Source organism: Triticum dicoccoides, chromosome 6B (genome assembly GCF_002162155.2).
Source record: "Triticum dicoccoides isolate Atlit2015 ecotype Zavitan chromosome 6B, WEW_v2.0, whole genome shotgun sequence".
NCBI lineage: Eukaryota > Viridiplantae > Streptophyta > Magnoliopsida > Poales > Poaceae > Triticum > Triticum dicoccoides.
In genome coordinates this window covers 544,643,857-544,662,527 of record NC_041391.1, presented here as the reverse complement: position 1 = coordinate 544,662,527, position 18,671 = coordinate 544,643,857, and the positions used below count along the sequence as shown (strand labels likewise).

The 18,671-nt window shown below is 51.2% G+C and overlaps 1 protein-coding gene across 1 annotated transcript in view; it reads left to right on the top strand.

The window, feature by feature from the left end:
- LOC119320462 (GDSL esterase/lipase At2g27360-like) overlaps positions 1–7,129 on the top strand; it is a 13,826-nt gene extending 6,697 nt beyond the window's left edge. The window contains exons 3-5 of the mRNA XM_037594544.1: positions 6,121–6,269; positions 6,347–6,611; positions 6,695–7,129. Coding sequence (XP_037450441.1) covers positions 6,121–6,269; positions 6,347–6,611; positions 6,695–6,930 — 650 coding nt within the window. The 3' untranslated portion in view covers positions 6,931–7,129. The remainder of the gene's footprint in view (positions 1–6,120; positions 6,270–6,346; positions 6,612–6,694) is intronic.
- Positions 7,130–18,671: the final 11,542 nt, after the last annotated feature.

The following is an 18,671-nucleotide window of genomic DNA, read 5'->3' as shown; positions in this document are numbered from 1 at the left end:
CCGCGCCGCCTCCTCTCTCCGGCGGGAACCGGCGCCCCTCGCCGGATCCGACCTCCCCCGCATCCCCGACGTCTTCCCCGACCTCCTCCATGGCCGCAGCTCGCCCGAGAAGCCCCCCATCGCCGGAGTTGACCTCGGTTCGCGCGCCACCGACGAACCCTAGATCTGTTTCGGAGGGGTATATTTCTCCAAGTCCCTGATATTTTGCATAATCATGTCATGTTCATCGCATCGTATCTCTGCATCTGTAGCTCTGTTTCGTGCGTGTAATATGTCAAATTGTTCGTCTCAACGAGTACTTCATTTCATTTCATTGCATCATTTTCATTTGAGCTCATCTTGAAGCCCGAAATGCTGTTAGAAGAGTGCATGTTGATGTTAATCTGCTGAAACTGTTATAACTTGCTCATTTGTCATTTTTGCCATGTTTGATGTGTGCATCCTATGAGGTTGATGTCTACATGTGTTTTGATCTATGCTATGCCATCTTTCCAGAGGTGCCATCCTTGTATTTTTGTGACTTGTGTAGTGAGTGCATCAAGCTTGTTCAGTAGGGTACTTGTTGTTGTTGTTTTGCTAGACAGATTCTGTTATATTTTGTTGCTATGTTAACCTGCTGCTACAAGTCGTTCTATGCATAATTTGGAGATGTCCACTAAGGATGTTTTGTTATACATGTCATGTTCTATCCATTCATGCCCCTGGTTGCATTTATATACTGCTCTAACATGTTGTAATCTTGCTCCAAAGTTGCTAAATAATGTTGCTGTCAACCCGTTAACATGAAGTTCAGTTTTGGCCATATGCTTTTCTAGTGATCCATGCACCCTATGACCTTGCTCTTGCCATGTATAGCTTCATAAACATTCCTTCTTACTGTTGGTTGCCTTGCCATGCCATGTATTGCTCTGTGGTGAGTGGTTCAAGCTCACCAACATGCCTACTTATTGTTGTTCCTGCCATGTATGAATCTGTAGTATAACTTGCCATGTTTACATGGGTGCCATCATATCTTCTGATCCTTTTTGGCTAATGGTCAGTAAGGGACTCTTGTTCTATGCATTTAGTAGTATCATGCCATGCCTTTGGTTGCCATGATAAGTTCCTGTAACATGTTGTTTGATAGCTCTAAACATTGCAACCTGATGTTATTTCCTGATAAGTCTGAAACTGTTATTATTTGCAATCTTACCATGTGTGTTTGAGCATGTTCTAGTGATTTCTGGAGATAGCTCAGTGTTCATGTTTTGTTATGCTTTACCTGTACTTCATGCCATGCCTTTTGTTATTATGTTGGGATGCTGTAGCTTGTTGTTTTGATGCTTGCAAGATGCCTAGTTGCTGTTATGGACAGATTGTTGCTATGACTTGTATAGAGTGTGTGTGTGTTGAACCGTTGCTCCGTTTTGAGTGTGCTCTATATGAAACTTGCTTGTTTTTGCATGTAGCTTCATATTATCATGTTGCATCCTTGTTTTGAGGTGTTTGCTTGATGTTTGTATGCATTTTGCATCAATGCCATGTTTGACTTGTTTTGCTCATATCTTCTAGGCCGTAGCTCCGAATCCAATGAACTTTATATGTAACTTGACTAGAATTTTGTGTAGATCATCTTGGTGCATCTTAACTTGCTGTTTAACAACTTGAACATAAGGTTTATTCAGATGGACCAATTTCAAAATATGCATATGAGGACTTACTTGAATTGTTATATGTTGTTCCCGGCCTCATTTAAACTTGCCTTGATGTGTTGTTCTTGTTTGCATCATCTCTTGCCATGAGTAGCTTCATGTAGCTTTGTCATGCATCATGCTTGTTGTGCATCATGTCTTGTTCATGTGTGGTGTATTTACCATGTTGTGTGCTTCTTTTTGATAGTTCCAGTTTCGTTGCGATCGTGAGGATGCATTCGTCTACGTGTGGTTCGTCTTCGTGGCTTCATCTTCTTCATGGACTCATTCTTCTTCCTTGCGGGATTTCAGGCAAGATGACCGCTACCCTGGATCTCACTACTATCATTGATATGCTAGTTGCTTCATTCTATCGCTTTGCTACGCTACCTATCATTTGCTCTTCAAGCCTCCCAAATTGCCATGAACCTCTAACCTTTGACACCCTTCCTAGAAAACCGTTGTTTGGCTATGTTACCGTTTTGCTCAGCCCCTCTTATAGCGTTGCTAGCTGCAGGTGAAGTTGAAGATTTGCTCCATGGTGGACAGGATTATGTTGGGATATCACAATATCTCTTATTTAATTAATGCATCTATATATTTGGTAAAGGATGGAAGGCTCGGCCTTATGCCTGGTGTTTTGTTCCACTCTTGCCACCCTAGTTTCCGTCATACCGGTGTTATGTTCCCGGATTTTGCGTTCCTAACGCGGTCGGGTGATTTATGGGACCCCCTTGACAGTTCGCTTTGAATAAAACTCCTCCAGCAAGGCCCAACCTTGGTTTTACCATTTGCCTCACCACCACCACCTACCTTTCCCTTGGGAGTAATTAACCTAAGGGTCATCTTTATTTTAGCCCCCCCGGGCCAATGCTTGTCTAAGTGTTGGTCCAAACCGAGCGATGTCCGGCGCCCCCTGGGCAACCAGGGTCTATGCCAACCCGACGTCTTGCTCATCCGGTGTGCCCTGAGAACAAGATATGCGCAGCTTCTATCGGGATTGTCGGCGCATCGGGCGGCTTCGCTGGTCTTGTTTTACCATTGTCGAAATGTCTTGTAAACCGGGATTCCGAGACTGATCGGGTCTTCCTGGGAGAAGGAATATCCTTCGTTGATCGCGAGAGCTTATCATGGGCTAAGTAGGGACACCCCTGCAGGGTATAAACTTTCGAGAGCCGTGCCCGCGGTTATGTGGCAGATGGGAATTTGTTAATGTCCAGTTGTAGATAACTTGACACCAGATCCGAATTAAAACACATCAACCGTGTGTGTAGCCGTGATGGTCTCTTCTCGGCGGAGTCCGGGAAGTGAACACAGTCTTTGGGTTATGTTTAACGTAAGTAGGAGTTCAGGATCACTTCTTGATCATTGCTAGCTTCACGACCGTTCCTTTGTTTCTCTTCTCGCTCTCATTTGCGTATGTTAGCCACCATACTTGCTTAGCCGCTGCTGCAACCTCACCACTTTACCCCTTCCTTTCCCATTAAGCTTTGCTAGTCTTGATACCCATGGTAATGGGATTGCTGAGTCCTCGTGGCTCACAGATTACTACACCAAAAGTTGCAGGTACAGGTTATGCGATGATCATGACGTGAGAGCGATGTTTGCTTGTTATGGAGTTCTTCTTCTGATTCTTCTTTGATCAGGGGATAGGTTCCAGGTCGGCAGCCTGGGCTAGCAGGGTGGATGTCGTTTGAGCTTCTGTTTGTGGTTCATCCTTAGTCGGATGTTGATCTCTTGTAATATGTTGTTGTATTCGTGTGGCATTGTATGCCTTTTGTATGTATCCCCGTCTATTATGTAATGTTGATGTAATGATATCCACCTTGCAAAAGCGTTCCAATATGCGGGTCTATCCTTGGTGGGACCTTCGAGTTCCTTTTGGATAGGGTCGCATATTGGGCGTGACACCAACGCAACAAAATGGAGACACTGCGGCCAGCTGGCATGCTTCAGCCCTTGGAGGTTCCATCTCAGGTTTGGGCAGACATCTCCATGGATTTCATCGAGGGCCTTCCCAAGGTGGGCGGCAAATCCGTCATTCTCACAGTGGTTGACTGCTTTTGTTTCCCTCTTGGCCACCCATATTCAGCGACATCTGTTGCACGGGCCTTCTTCGATGGCATTGTCCGTCTCCACGGGTTTCCTTCTTCGATCGTCAGTGATCGGGATCCTGTCTTCACGGGCCATGTGTGGCGCGACCTTTTCCGGCTGGCGGGCGTGAAGCTCCGCCTGAGCACTGCCTTCCACCCTCAGACGGACGACCAATCTGAAATCGTTAACAAGGTGATTGCCATGTATTTGCGTTGTGTTATAGGTGATCGCCCTCGTGCATGGGTGGACTGGCTCTCGTGGGCGGAGTACTGCTACAACACCTCTTTTCACTCCGCCTTTCGTGATACGCCCTTTGAGGTGGTTTATGGTCGGCCACCCCCGCCGATCCTGCCGGTGGATGCGGCCTCGGCACGGACCGAGGCGGCCGGGGCTCTTCTGAGGAGCCGTGATGAGATGCTCGTGGAGGTCCAGCAACGACTTCTCCAGGCCCAGCAGTTGGCCAAACGATACTATGATGGCCACCATCGCGAGGCGGAACTCGCGGTGGGAGATTGGGTCTGGCTGCGTCTACTTCACCGCTCTACGCAATCATTGGAACCCAGCGCACGGAAGAAGCTCGGTCCTCATTATGCCGGTCCCTTTGCTATCCTGGAATGCATTGGGAAAGTGGCGTACCGTCTTCAGCTTCCGGCCGGCGCGCGCATTCATGATGTCTTCCACGTCGGGCTGCTCAAGCCATTCCGCGGTGATCCACCCGCGGCACCGCCGGCCCTACCGCCGGCCTCGGACGGACGTCTCCTTCCTGCACCGGAGAAGGCGCTCAAGGCCCAGCTGCGCCGAGGCGCCTGGTACGTGTTGATTCGGTGGGCTGGACTACCGGAGGAGGACGCTACTTGGGAGCAGCGCGAGGAATTCCACCAGCACTACCCCGACTTTCAGCTCGAGGACGAGCTGTTTGCGCAGGCGGGGAGAGATGTTATGACCGGCCAGGTCTATGGCCGCCGTGGGCCCACTGGGCAGGCTTAAGGCCCAAGTTATCTTAGGTTTATTTTCAGATTATGGTTATATATACTAGTTGTAAAACTATTTTGAGAATCAAGCAATAAGACTATTCTATTGCCCAGCTCCCAGAGGAGTCGGAACCCTAAACCCTAGCCGCCTCCTGCTTGCGCCGCCGCCGCCAATCCGCAAGGACGGCGCCTCGCTGCCGGCCGCCGCGCTCTAGCCCTCGCCCACCTCCCTCCTTCCCCTATAACCTACGCCCTCGGAAGGGCAAAACCCTAGCTCCTAACAGTGTCTATGTAGATTCGATTCACAATAAAATTAAAACATCTTATATTTGTGAACGGAGGGAGTAACAAAGAGTGATTGCAGTTACAGGTAGTTTTTTAAAGTAGTTGACCCCCTCATTTCTAGCTAAAAGGCTTTATAATCCATCGTGGTCACCACGAAGTGATGTCTTGAGATAGATCGAATCTTTGTAAGTTGTAGGCAGCAGTACTTATGAATACTTGCACAGATCACGTACTCCCTTCGATTTACTTTATAAATTGAACACGGCGTTTTAGGTCGATTATTAATAAAACATGTACAATAAAATTACATGGTTAGAAACAATATATTTTAAATAAAATACAATACATGTTTCATACTCAAATTAAAGACCTGAGTATACGTGATGTGTGCAAGTATTTATAAGTACTCCCTCTGTCCCAAAATATTTGTCATCAAAATGAATAAAAAAATATCTAAAACTAAAATACATCTAAATACATCTTTTTTTATCCATTTTGATGACAAGTATTTTCGGACGGAGGGAGTACTTACAATATTTGATTTATCCCAAAACATCACTTTCGTTTCTTGATGCTAGTACATAAATGTACTATAGTATATATTATAAAAAAACTAGGTTATTTTAACTTTTTTATAAATCCCGTCACCGACAAATTATACACAATTTAGCATAGAATTCCAGCATGAAGACTGGAAAAAGAATTCTATGAGACCAGGTCTCATGGGTTAGCAGGTGAGACCCATTCTGATGGATGACACGTGGCATTCACAAATCACAAAGCATCTACCCCACCCCCTGAAATCAGGGGGGAGACATTAGATGCCACGAGTCATCCATCAGGGCGGGTCTCACCTACCAACCGTGAGACCTAGTCTCATATAATTTTTTTCCTGAAGACTGTGCCAATTTTAAATGTAACTGGGAGTTTCTACTCTCGGGTTTATATACGAAGTGAGGTGAAGAGGTGACAGTTGGATACTTGGATGCACTGCAAGAAAAAATGCACTGCGGTTTATATGTCTCTTAATAATGGTGGAAATATTTCGATCCTTCGTTTGTAATAATTCTGTTACTGCAATCTTGTGCATACTACAGAAGAAGAGAGCGATATCATGGCGACCTCCGTCTTCTACTTCGGAGAGATCGGAGTAAACGACTACATCTTCGCGCTATTCAGCAACCGCACAGCCGAATTCGCGGCGAGCTTTGTGCCGGACATCGTCGCCGTCACCCGTTCGGCGCTGAACGTAAGCAGTAAATCCTTTCGACCCAACCACCAGCATAACAGAAGCGCGCGCGGACCAACTGTGCATCGTCTACGCAGGCCGTGGTCGCCGCCGGTGCAAGGACGGTGCTGGTGACGGGGATGATCCCGCTGGGGTGCGAGCCGGAGCTGCTCGCCCTCTTCCCCGGCGACGCGCACGGGGAGTCCGGCTGCATCACGGGGTTCAACGAGATCGCCCAGCTGCACAACCGCGCGCTCAACTGCATGCTCCGCGAGCTCCGGCGGAGCCACCCCGGCACGACCCTCTTCTACGCGGACATCTACAGCCCCATCGCCAACCTCGTCGCGTCGCCCGGCAAATACGGTGCGTGCACGCGCAATATAACTGACAGACACCATCCGTGCTGACATCAATGCACGATCACTGATTTTACCTGGGACGTGCAGGTTTCGGCGACAGGCCGTTGGCCGCGTTCTGCGGCGGCGGCGCTGGCCCGTACCACTTCGACATGGCGGCGTTCTGCGGCACTTCGGACTCGACGGCGAGCTCCGACCCGTCCGAGTTCCTCTCGTGGGACGGCATCCACTTCACCGACGCTGCCAACAGGTTCATCGCCCAGGCGCTGCTCAGAGGATTGTATAACGCGTCGGCGATGGCAGAGCCACAAACTGCACTGTTCTGACATAAGACCGTGTCTGGATTTTACTCCAAGCAGGATTATATCTCTCGGTCGGACATAAGCGTCTGTGACTGATTTGTACTGTTCACGCCATTTCTGTGAGATCGACTCCCATGTCGGCACCACCAGGAAGACGCTGACGCAACCCTTTCCATGACATGTCATCAGCGAAATATATGTGATTTTTTGTTCTCTTTCTAATAAAGGCTATTGATCTTGAACGTGACATATTTGTATTACTATTCTTATAATCTCTAGCCTTGTATAATTGACTCATAGGGATATGTTAGGATTAGTTTCCTTGTCACGCAAGACATCTCGTGTATATATTGTGACCAACTTCGAGGAATACAATTGAGTTGCATCCCATATTCTCTCTACATGGTATCAGTTTTTCCGCGATCTTCCTCGCTTCCGCTCCCCGTAGCCGCCCCTTCTTCTCGTAGCCGCCGCTGCCACCCCCTCTAACGCTACCTCCGTCGCCGCTACCTCCTCTGTTGCCGCCGCCGCTTCCTCCTCCCAAAAACCCTAAGCCGCCGCCGCTACTCCCTCCCTACTGTAGCCACCGCCGCCTCTCCCCCAAACCCTAGTGCCGCCGCCGCTATCTCCTGCAGCCTCCGCCGCCCCCCTTCCCTCCACCAACACCTAAAACCCTAACCACCCGTTGCCACCCCTTCCCTTCTCCTAGCCACCATGCCCCGCTCCAAAGCCGAACCCTTCGATGCCGGTTCTTTCGCCGGCGCCATGTTCACCTCCGACCGCCTCAACGAGCTCCACATCAAAGACCATGTACCGTCGTCCTCGACCCCGACTCGCCATCCTACAATGCGTGGCGCACCTACTTCGTGTTGTTGTTCCGCTCCTACTGTCTCATCGAGCACGTTGACGGGGGCGTCGACTTCCGCAACATGAAGGACGACGACGAGTGGCTGCCATGGACACCTGCATCGTCAAGTGGCTCTTCCTCGGCATCTCCGAAGGTCTCTACTACATGGTGAACTCCCGTGACCCATTGGCGTACGCTATGTGGACACGGTTGTGCGATCTCTTCCTCGACAATCAACTCCAACGTCGTGTCTTCCTTCAAAGGGAGTTCTTCACTTTGCAGTAAAACAATCTTTCGATCGATGAGTACTGCACGCGGTTGAAGGTTCTCGCCAACGAGCTGCGCGATGTCGGCATGACCATCGACGACTTCGTCCTCCTCACCAACCTCCATCAGGGCCTCCACCTCGACCTCGGCCAGTCCACCGCCACCCTCTCTCTCGTCACGCCGACGTACGCCAAGGCGGTCACATATCTTCGCATGGAGGAGAAGCGCCTTCGCCACTCTGCTCGACAGGTGACCCACGCCGCCCTCCACGTCGGCATCGTCGTCGGCAACGGCGTGCCTCCTGTCTGCGCCGCGTGCTCCTGCTCCGACCCCGCCTCCCGCGCCCGCCTCCTCGGGTGGCCGCAAGCAGAACGGTCGCAGGGGTCGGGCACGCGACTCCAACACGGCGCAGCGCCCTCTTGCGCACACTGTGGCTGCTCATACCCCGCCATGGTTGTCGGGGTACAATCCCTGGACGGGTGTTGTGCATGCGCTCCATGCCTATCCCCCGCCCTCCTGCTCCGGGCATCCTCGGTCCTCGGCCGGCTTCTCATCAGGCGCTCCTGACCGCGCCCACCCTGGTCCCACGTCATATGGTGGTGCTGCAACCTATGGTGGTCCTGTGGCATATGGTGGTGTCGCACCCTATGGTGGCTCTCCGGCTTACGGTGCATATGGCGAGACACATGGCAGTGTTTGGGACCCCGCACTTCTCTCCACTCTTCATGTTGCCCCCTCGCCGAGCAACTACAGTGGAGGTGGCGATTGGTACATGGACACCGGCGCTGCCGCTCACATGGCTTCTAATCCTGGTATCCTCTCCCATGCCTCCCCCTATCCCTTCAACTCTCGTATCGTGGTTGGTGATGGCACCTCTCTTCCCATCACTCATCACAGTTCGTCCTCCCTTCTGTTTCCCTCTTCATCTTTAACTCTTAATAATGTGCTTGTTCACCATCCTTAATCAAAAACCTATGCTCTGTTCGTACTCTTACTCGTGAAAATCATGTCACTGTTGAGTTTGACGCTCTTGGTTTCTCTGTCAAGGATGCTCGCTCCCGGAGGGTTCTGCACCGATGTGATTCCCATGATGATCTCTATCCATGATGTCCTATGACAAGGTCTGGTTGCTCTTCATGCCGATGTCTCGCTTTGGCATGCTCGACTTGGTCATCCCGACGTCGACGCTCTTCACAAAATTTTGAGCACCTTTTCTTTTTCATGTAATAAATTAGCGGCGCATACTTGTCATGCTTGCCGTATCGGAAATCACGTTCGCTTGTCGTTTCCTTCATCTACATCAATAACCACTTTTCCTTTCGATGTTATTCATTGTTATGTTTGTACATCTCCAGTGCCTAGTGAGGGAGTCCTGGACTAGGGGGTGTCCGGATAGCGGAACTATCATCATCGGTCGGACTCCAAGACTATGAAGATACAAGATTGAAGACTTCGTCCCGTGTCCGGATGGGACTTTCCTTGGCGTGGAAGGCAAGCTTGGCAATACGGATATGTAGATCTCCTACCATTGTAACCGACTCTGTTAACCCTAGCCCTCTCCGGTGTCTATATAAACCGGAGGGTTTTAGTCTGTAGGACAACAACAATTACAACAATCATACCATAGGCTAGCTTCTAGGGTTTAGCCTCCTTGATGTCGTGGTAGATCCACTCTTGTACTACCCATATCATCAATATCAATCAAGCAGGAGTAGGGTTTTACCTCCATCGAGAGGGCCCGAACCTGGGTAAAAACATCGTGTCCCTTGTCTCCTGTTAGCATCCGCCTAGACGCACAGTTCGGGACCCCCTACCCGAGATCCGCCGGTTTTGACACCGACATTGGTGCTTTCATTGAGAGTTCCTCTGTGCCGTCGCATATAGGCCCGATGGCTCCTTCGATCATCAACAACGACGCGGTCCAGGTGAGACTTTTCTCCCCGGACAGATCTTCGTATTCGGCGGCTTTGCACTGCGGGCCAATTCGCTTGGCCATCTGGAGCAGATCGAAAGCTACGCCCCTGGCCATCAGGTCAGATTTGGAAGTCTAGACTTCACGGCTGACATCCACGGAGACTTGATCTTCGACGGATTCGAGCCACAGCCGAGCGCGCCGCACTATCTCGATGAGCACGATTTAGCTCTGCTGCTGGATAGTGCCCTGGAGGCCGCACACAAGCCCGCTCTGATCCTCAATTCGGAGCCGGCCGCCCAGATCGAGGACGGGTGGCTAGACACCGCCTCAGGGGCTGCTACCCCTGCAGCGATGGAGCCAAATACTGACCTTGTCCCTTGTGAAGCCTGTGACTCCAAGGTGCCGGACTCCATGCCGGACTCCGAACCTCCCGCGCCCCCGCCAATCGAATCCGATTGGGTGCCGATCATGGAGTTCACCGCTGCGGACATCTTTCAAGACTCACCTTTTGGCGACGTCCTGAATTCACTAAAGTATCTCTCGTTATCGGGAGAGCCCTGGCCGAACTGCGGTCAGGACGGTTGGGATGCGGATGACGAAGAAATTCGAAGCCCACCCACCACCCACTTTGTAGCAATTGTCGACGATTTAACCGACATGCTAGACTTCGACTCCGAAGACATCGACGGTATGGACGACGATGCCGGAGATGACCAAGAACCAGCGCCTACTGGGCACCGGAAAGTCACCTCAACTCATGACATATATATGGTGGATACACCAAAAGGAAGCGATAATGAGGAACAACGGGATGCGGCGAAGGATAGTTCCCCCGAAAAACAACCAAAGCGGCGACGCAAGCGCCGCCCAAAGTCCCGCCTCGATAACAACAACACCCATACTGGCCCAGCCGTAGAGCAGGACGAACCAGTGGACGACGAACACGCCACCAAGCAGTCATCCGAACAGGATGAATTGGGCGAGCAACCCATTCCCGATGAAGACAACAGTCCAGACGATCTCACGCCAGACACATCACCGGAGCATAAGAACCTTCACAAAAGGCTCGTCGCCACTGCAAGAAGTTTGAAGAAGCAGAAGCGGAAGCTCAAAACAGCGGAAGATGTACTCAGAAAGAGATGGAGCAAAGTACTCAAGACCGCAGATAAATATGGCGATAGTCACCAAGCAAAGAGCTACCCGAAGCGCAAACTGCTGCCCGAATTTGACGAGGAGGCCGTAGAACCCCCACAGTCACAAAACAAAGAGGCCGCCTGGCCGGATAGACGACCAGATGACAGGCCAAGAGCGGCAGACGGCGCCGCACACAAGCCGCCACACGATCCACATAAGGATCCTCGAAAAAAGAATGGCCCGGTCAGGTCCATCTATGGGCCAAAAATGAGGGCTCCAGGAAGCAACACAACACGTCAAGTGTTCGAAGATAACGGCACACCTAAATACAGGGGCACCGCACACCCACTATGTTTCACCAATGAGGTACTGGATCATGAATTTCCAGCGGGCTTTAAGCCCGTAAACATAGAGGCATACGACGGAACAACAGACCATGGAGTCTGGATTGAGGATTACATCCTACACATACATATGGCTAGAGGAGACGATCTCCATGCCATAAAATACCTACCCCTCAAGCTCAAAGGGCCAGCTCGGCATTGGCTCAAAAGCCTCCCAGAAAATACCATTGGAAGGTGGGAAGAGCTCGAGGATTCGTTTAGAGCAAATTTTCAGGGGACTTATGTCCGCCCACCGGATGCAGACGATTTAAGTCACATAACTCAACAGCCCGGAGAGTCAGCGCGCAAATTCTGGAACAGGTTCCTCACCAAAAAGAACCAAATAGTCGACTGTTCGGACGCCGAAGCCTTAGCAGCTTTTAAACATAACGTCCGAGACGAATGGCTCGCCAGACACCTCGGCCAGGAAAAGCCAAGAACAATGGCCGCGCTAACGAGCCTCATGACCCGCTTTTGCGCGGGAGAAGATAGCTGGCTGGCAAGATGCAGCATCAGCGACCCGAGTAAATCTGAGGTTAGAGATGGAAATGGGAAGTCACGACGCAGAAAAGATCAGCGCCGGAATAAGGAAAATGGCCCAAAGAGCACGGCGGTCAACGCCGGATTCAAAAGCTCTCGGCCGAACAACAAAACACTGCCTCTTAAGGACAACAGTGACGAGCTATCCAACCTAAACAAAATCTTGGATAGGATATGCCAAATTCACAGTACCCCACGGAAGCCTGCAAACCACACCCACAGAGATTGTTGGGTCTTCAAGCAGTCCGGCCGACTTAACACCGAACACAAGGGGCTCGACACACCAAGAGAAGACGATGACAAACCCCACAAGCAGAGCGCCGGACAACAAAAGACCTTCCCACAAGAAGTCAAAACAGTAAACTCACTTCATGTGATAATACGGAACAATAGTGCGGCACCCGCTAAAGTACGCGTCGCACGGTCCACCCCAGCGGAATCCCGAGATTGGATGTCAAAACCAATTACTTTCGACCACCTGGATTACTCCAGAAGTATTCGAAATGCAGGATGGACTGCTTTGATATTGGATCCTATAATCGACGGACTACAATTTACACAAGTCCTAATGGATGGCGGCAGCGATTTAAACCTGCTATATTCGGACACAATCCGCAAGTTGGGGATAGACCCTACTAAAATTCGCCATAGCCGCACTTCCTTCAAAGGAGTGACGATAGGCCCTTACGCCAAGTGCACGGGCTCCTTACTACTAGAAGTCGTGTTCGGTTCATCCGACAACTTCCGTCGCGAAAAGCTAATCTTCCATGTCGCCCCATTTAAAAGTAGCCATCAAGCACTATTGGGACGTGAAGCTTTCGCCCGCTTTAACGCAATACCGCATTACGCGTCTCTTACACTTAAAATGCCCGGCCCACGCGGCATCATCTCATTAAAAGGTCGTTCAGACCCCGGACACGGCTAGGCAAGTCCGGCATACATAAACTAAGGGCTTACTAGCCCCATACCCCTTTATATAAGGGGCTGGGAGCACGGATAAGGAGAGCCAATAAAGCTCAACCTTATTCATTTTTTTAAATCATACTCTGTTTTAAATACATTTTTTGCACGATATCTTTTCAAACTAAGTTCTCCTATTTTACAGATGAACAGCGTGCTACACCCGTCCAGGATACAGCACAACGGAGACACAGGCGCAGACGTGCAGCAGGGACCCGTTGCAAGGATTCTTTTCAGATTAAGACCCTGCGTAAACCTTTCTTACTGTCTCTTGTTGATACACATCCCCCGGTTTCTTACCATAACCGAGGAGGAGGCTGGCGTTTTGGCATCGGCCGCGTCAGAAGTTCTCGCCCATACCTAGACACTAGGGGCTTAGGGCATTGTTCTGCCCGTTATCATAAAGACCGAACACCTCAGGGAGTGTTCGGCGTCTCGAGTTAGGCCTTATATGCATCAGCTCCGAATCATGTCTTTGGTCAAATGTTGGGTTTGCCCGGCTCCTGTGTTTTGCTGCCTTACGTTCCGTATCATCGGCTAACGCGGCACCAGGAGAACTACTGCGATTGTGCCCCGGTTCGGCCGGGCGAGCACCTCAGTAGAGAAAGCTGAAAACTGACTGTCATGATATAGCGAGAGACTAGTCAACCACTCGATCGACTACCGGAATGTCTAGAATTCCCCCGCTTTGACGAAGGACCGTTTCCCGGTCAGGCACATACGCGCCCCGAATTCGGAGAACGCGGTGCCCCTAGGGGCTATATCGTAGCCCCACCTTCGAACTCCTATGGCTAAGTGAAAGTGATAAAGCATTATAGTCCGGTTGCCTAGTTTGCTACGCTACCACCTCCTTCACAGGACCAAGATGTTGGATTAAGTGTGAAAATGCGCTATTTCGCGAACACCCCCGCACCATGTGCGTGGGCTGAAGCCGAAGACTGCCATCTTTCAGGTTATATACACGTATACATTAACGGCCGCACAGGAGATATTTCAATACTTGAACGCACAAGTATAAAAAGCCGTTGCATTATAAATGTGGTTTCACAAACCATAAATATCACTTGAACATTACATTTTTCGAGCACTGCGACCCTATTACACGAGCGCCTTGAAGGACTTCCCCAAAATAGTGCTCGGCGGGTAACCGGCTCTCGTCCGAACCCCGGGTTGCAACATTGGTGGCATCCATCTCCGTCCAGTATGTCTTCACACGGGCGAGAGCCATCCATGCGCCCTCGATGCATACCGACCGCTTCACCGCCTCGATATGCGGCACCTCCCCTAGGAATTGCTGCAAAGCCAAAATAACTCTTTGGCTTGGGCCTATCCGGCCACAGATGAGTCACCACATCCGTCATGGCAAATCCGGACAATCTATTCAGCTCAGCCCACTCAGCCAACCGATCGGTCAACGGAAGTGAACGCTGGCCAAGCTGAGCATACTTCTAATCTGTGAACTTCCTGCACAGCAGAAAGGGCTTTCCAGCCGTAATGTCTCCGGCCTGACGCAGCTCCTCCTTTATAGCCCTCATTGCAGAACGGGCATCCTTGGCTTCGGCGGTGGCCTTCTTTAGGTCTTCTTGCTCCACTCAGCGTTCTTTTTCAAGAACCTCATAGCGGTCAGTAACATCCTTCAGCTTCACGGCCATTCCGGCCATCTCCTCCCTGCTTCGGCAGTGAGCAGCCTTTTCGGCTTTTAGCTCTTTGGCTGCCTTCGAGGCAGCCGCATCACTCCTTCTGGCCTGCTCCTTGGCTCGAGCAAGCTCTGCCCGAAGGTCCTCCACAGCTGTGGCACCATCTGCATTAAGCATACATATTGTAAGGAGTGGGCATCAGCTCCCTTACTAGGTGACCACGGAGAAACAACCAACCTTGTGACTCGTCAAGTCGTTTATTGACCAGCGCGATGTCCGCATCCGCAACATCGAGATGCCGCTTTAGTTCGGCAACTACATCAGTCCGGCTGGCCACCGGACTATCCGCCACCTGCATAGGAAAGGCAAGAATTAATACCTGAGAGTATGATCCTCGGCACGCTATCGTTTTCGACAACATACCGAGTCTCAGGGGCTACTATCTATACATGACGCACTTTATGTGTAAAACTGTCAAAAGGTATGTCATTTTTACGTACCTCAAACCCCACCAGCAAACTTCTGACGGCATCATGCAACCCGCCCTCAGCGGATGAAATTCTTTCAATCACCATACTCACTAATGTACGGTGATCTTCTGAGATAGACGCCCTCTCAAGCAGATCCTTCAGCCCCCCCGGCCATACACCAGTCAGTGCCGAACTCGCCGGCCCTGCCGGACTCGGGGAGACCCTCCGCGACGACACCTCAGGGTCGTCCGCCCCGCCTGACGGCACGGCAGATGGAGGCGTCTCGCTCTCCGTCATCTCCGGACGAAGGTCCCCTGAAGATGAGCTCAGCTGAGAAGGGGGGAGATCCGAACTACAAGGTAAAAACTTCGGTTATCCTCAGAAGCAAAAATAGGGATATCCCTTATTACAAAACTCCTCTTTTTCTACTTACGGCTCGCTGGATGGCCGATTCCTTAAGGGAGATAGTGCGGCCGGGGCTTCCCCTGGCGCAGGACCCTATGGTGAAGATTTCTTCCCCCGCTTTGAGGCCTTAACCTCCGGGTCTTCGGAAGCGGTCCTCTTCTCCCTCTGGAAGGAGGGATTCTCGATCCCCCCTTTCTCGAAGGCCTCCTTGGTAGAGGCGGTAGTTTCTCTGTTTTCCCCTTCGCCTTCCTCTGAAGGCGCAACCTCCAGCATCCTGACCAACATGGGATCCGGAGCGGTCTCCGGGAGGGGGGCCGGACACCGTATCAGTTTTGCTTGCGCCATCCACTCCTGTTCAAAGGACGAATTGGTTAAAAGGCAAATCTAAGATATGCAAACAAATGGTATGTCCGGACACAGGGCTACTTACTTGAGTATCCGGGCGATTGCAGCTTAGGTCGGCGTCCTCGGTCAAGTCCGGACACATCTCTTGTGATCCGAAGAACAATTTGTACATCTCCACGGGCGACGTACCCATGAAGTGTTGGAGAGCTCGTGGTCCCTCCAGATTGAATTCCCACAGACGGAGAGGGCGACGTTTGCAGGGCAGAAGACGCCTAATCAGCATAACCTGCGTCACCACGACCAGATTGATCTCCCTCTCTTGGAGGTCTCGAATCCGGCCCTGCAATAGGGGTACGTCCTTGGATGGCCCCCAGTCAAGCCCTTTGCTGACCCATGACGTCAGCCGCTGTGGAGGACCCGGGCGAAAGACGGGCGGCGGCCTCTGCCTGCTGCCCCTGGGAGCGGTAATATAGAACCACTCATGTTGCCACAAGCCGAGCTCCTTCTGAAAAGAGCCCTCGGGCCATGGAGCATCGGCCCTCTTGCTTATAACCGCCCCGCCGCACTCTGCCTGGTGCCCCTCAATCATCTTCGGCTCCACGTTGAAGGTTTTGAGCCACAAACCAAAGTGAGGGGTAATGCGGAGGAAGGCATCGCAGACGACTATGAATGATGAGATGTGGAGGATGGACTCCGGAGCCAAGTCATGGAATTCCAGCCCATAGTAAAACATGAGCCCTCTCACAAAAGGATCCATCGGGAAGCCTAAACCCCGACGGAGGTGAGACACGAACACGACGCTCTCGCCTGGCTCGGGAGTGGGAATGACTTGCCCTTGGGCAGGCAGCCTATGCGAAATCTCGTAGGTTAAGTACCTGGCTTCTCTCAGCTTTAGCACGTCCTCCTCCGGGACGGAGGAGGGCATCCACCAGCCCTGCAGGTCGGAGCCGGACATTGTCGAAGGTCCGAAGCGCTCGAATCTGGAGCCCCGAGTGCTGGAACTTGGGGCGAGGGGTGGATTCAATTGAGGATTGAAGAAAAGAAACGATCCTTGGTCTCATTATAAAGATGGAGAATACCAAGAGCCGTCGCCGTGAACGTTTGGAACTCGCCCTCGATGGAGGGGGCGTGGCAATGGGCGCGGTTGGGTTACCCACGTCGGTATTGATGGGAATCCCGGAATAAGGGGAACACGATCTCTGCTTCGACAAGACGTGCCAAGGAAACCGCTTCGCTAAACACGCTGAGGTGGTATAATAAAAATGATTCAAGTAAAGGCTTGGTAGTGGTGTGATGTCACGCCACAAAATACGTCAGCAGGTTGAACTTGTGAACATATTATTCTCTCTATGGTGGTATGTGGAATTTATTTTGTAGAGCCAGACACTGTCCTGGTGTTCACAATCTTCTATGAATTATTCGGAGGAGGAACCCGCCTTGCAATGCCGAAGACAATATGCGCGCCGGACTCGTAGTCATTGAATCCTGGTTCAGGGGCTACTGAGGGAGTCCTGGACTAGGGGGTGTCCGGATAGCCGAACTATCATCATCGGCCAGACTCCAAGATATGAAGATACAAGATTGAAGACTTCGTCCCGTGTCCGGATGGGACTTTCCTTGGCGTGGAAGGCAAGCTTGGTAATACGGATATGTAGATCTCCTACCATTATAACCGACTCTTTGTAACCCTAGCCCCCTCCGGTGTCTATATAAACCAGAGGGTTTTAGTCCGTAGGACAACAACAATTGCAACAATCATACCATAGGCTAGCTTCTCGGATTTAGCCTCCTTGATCTCGTGGTAGATCCACTCTTGTACTACCCATATCATCAATATCAATCAAGCAGGAGTAGGGTTTTACCTCCATCGAGAGGGCCCGAACCTGGGTAAAAACATCGTGTCCCTTGTCTCCTGTTACCATCCGCCTAGACGCACAGTTTGGGACCCCCTACCCGAGATCCGCCGATTTTGACACCGACACCTAGCAATTCGGGCTTATCATATTATCTTGTGATTTTAGATGATTTTTGTCACTTCACTTGGACTTTTCCACTACGTCGTAAATCCGATGTCGCTTCCACCCTCCACTCATTTTATGCTTACGTCCACACCCACTTTATTGCACCATTGCTCACCTTCAAACGGATAACGGAAAAGAATTTGATAATCTCGCCATTCGACACCTCCTCTCCACTCATGGAACCATCTTTCATTTCACATGTTCATATACATCCCAACAAAACTGTCGCACCGAACGTGTCCTCCGCACCCTCAATGAGAGTGTTCGTGCATTGCTCTTTCATGCACACATACCCGCACGGTTCTGGCCCGATGCTCTTGCTACTGCCATGCTTCTCCTTAACATCCGGCCTTGCAAACCACGATGGAGCTATACACCTCATCATCTCTTGTTCGGGTCTCCTCCATCCTATGACGATCTTCACGTCTTTGGTTGCTTATGTTACCCCAACATTACTGCCACCGCTCCACACAAACTGGCACCTCGGTTTCTCACTTGTGTGTTTCTTGGCTATCAACCCAACACCAAAGGCGTTCAATGCTAGGACCCCGTCTCTCATTGTGTGTTTGTCTCGCGACACGTTTACTTTGACGAGGTTGTCTTTCCTTTTGAGCAGGTTACTTCGACAGCGGTGACATCTTCGGAGACCGGCCCTCGTCGGTCGTGTGGCGCCCTTGCGCTACCTGCGCCGCGGCCACCTACTCCTTCGGTGGCCCGTCCGGTTCTCTCGACCGGACCCTCCTCGCCGGTTGTGGTGCAGCCGGCCTTGTCTTCGCCAACTCAGGAGGAGCCAACTTCGTCCCCGCTAGCTTTGGCAGCAGCCCATGCAGGCGCGACGGCC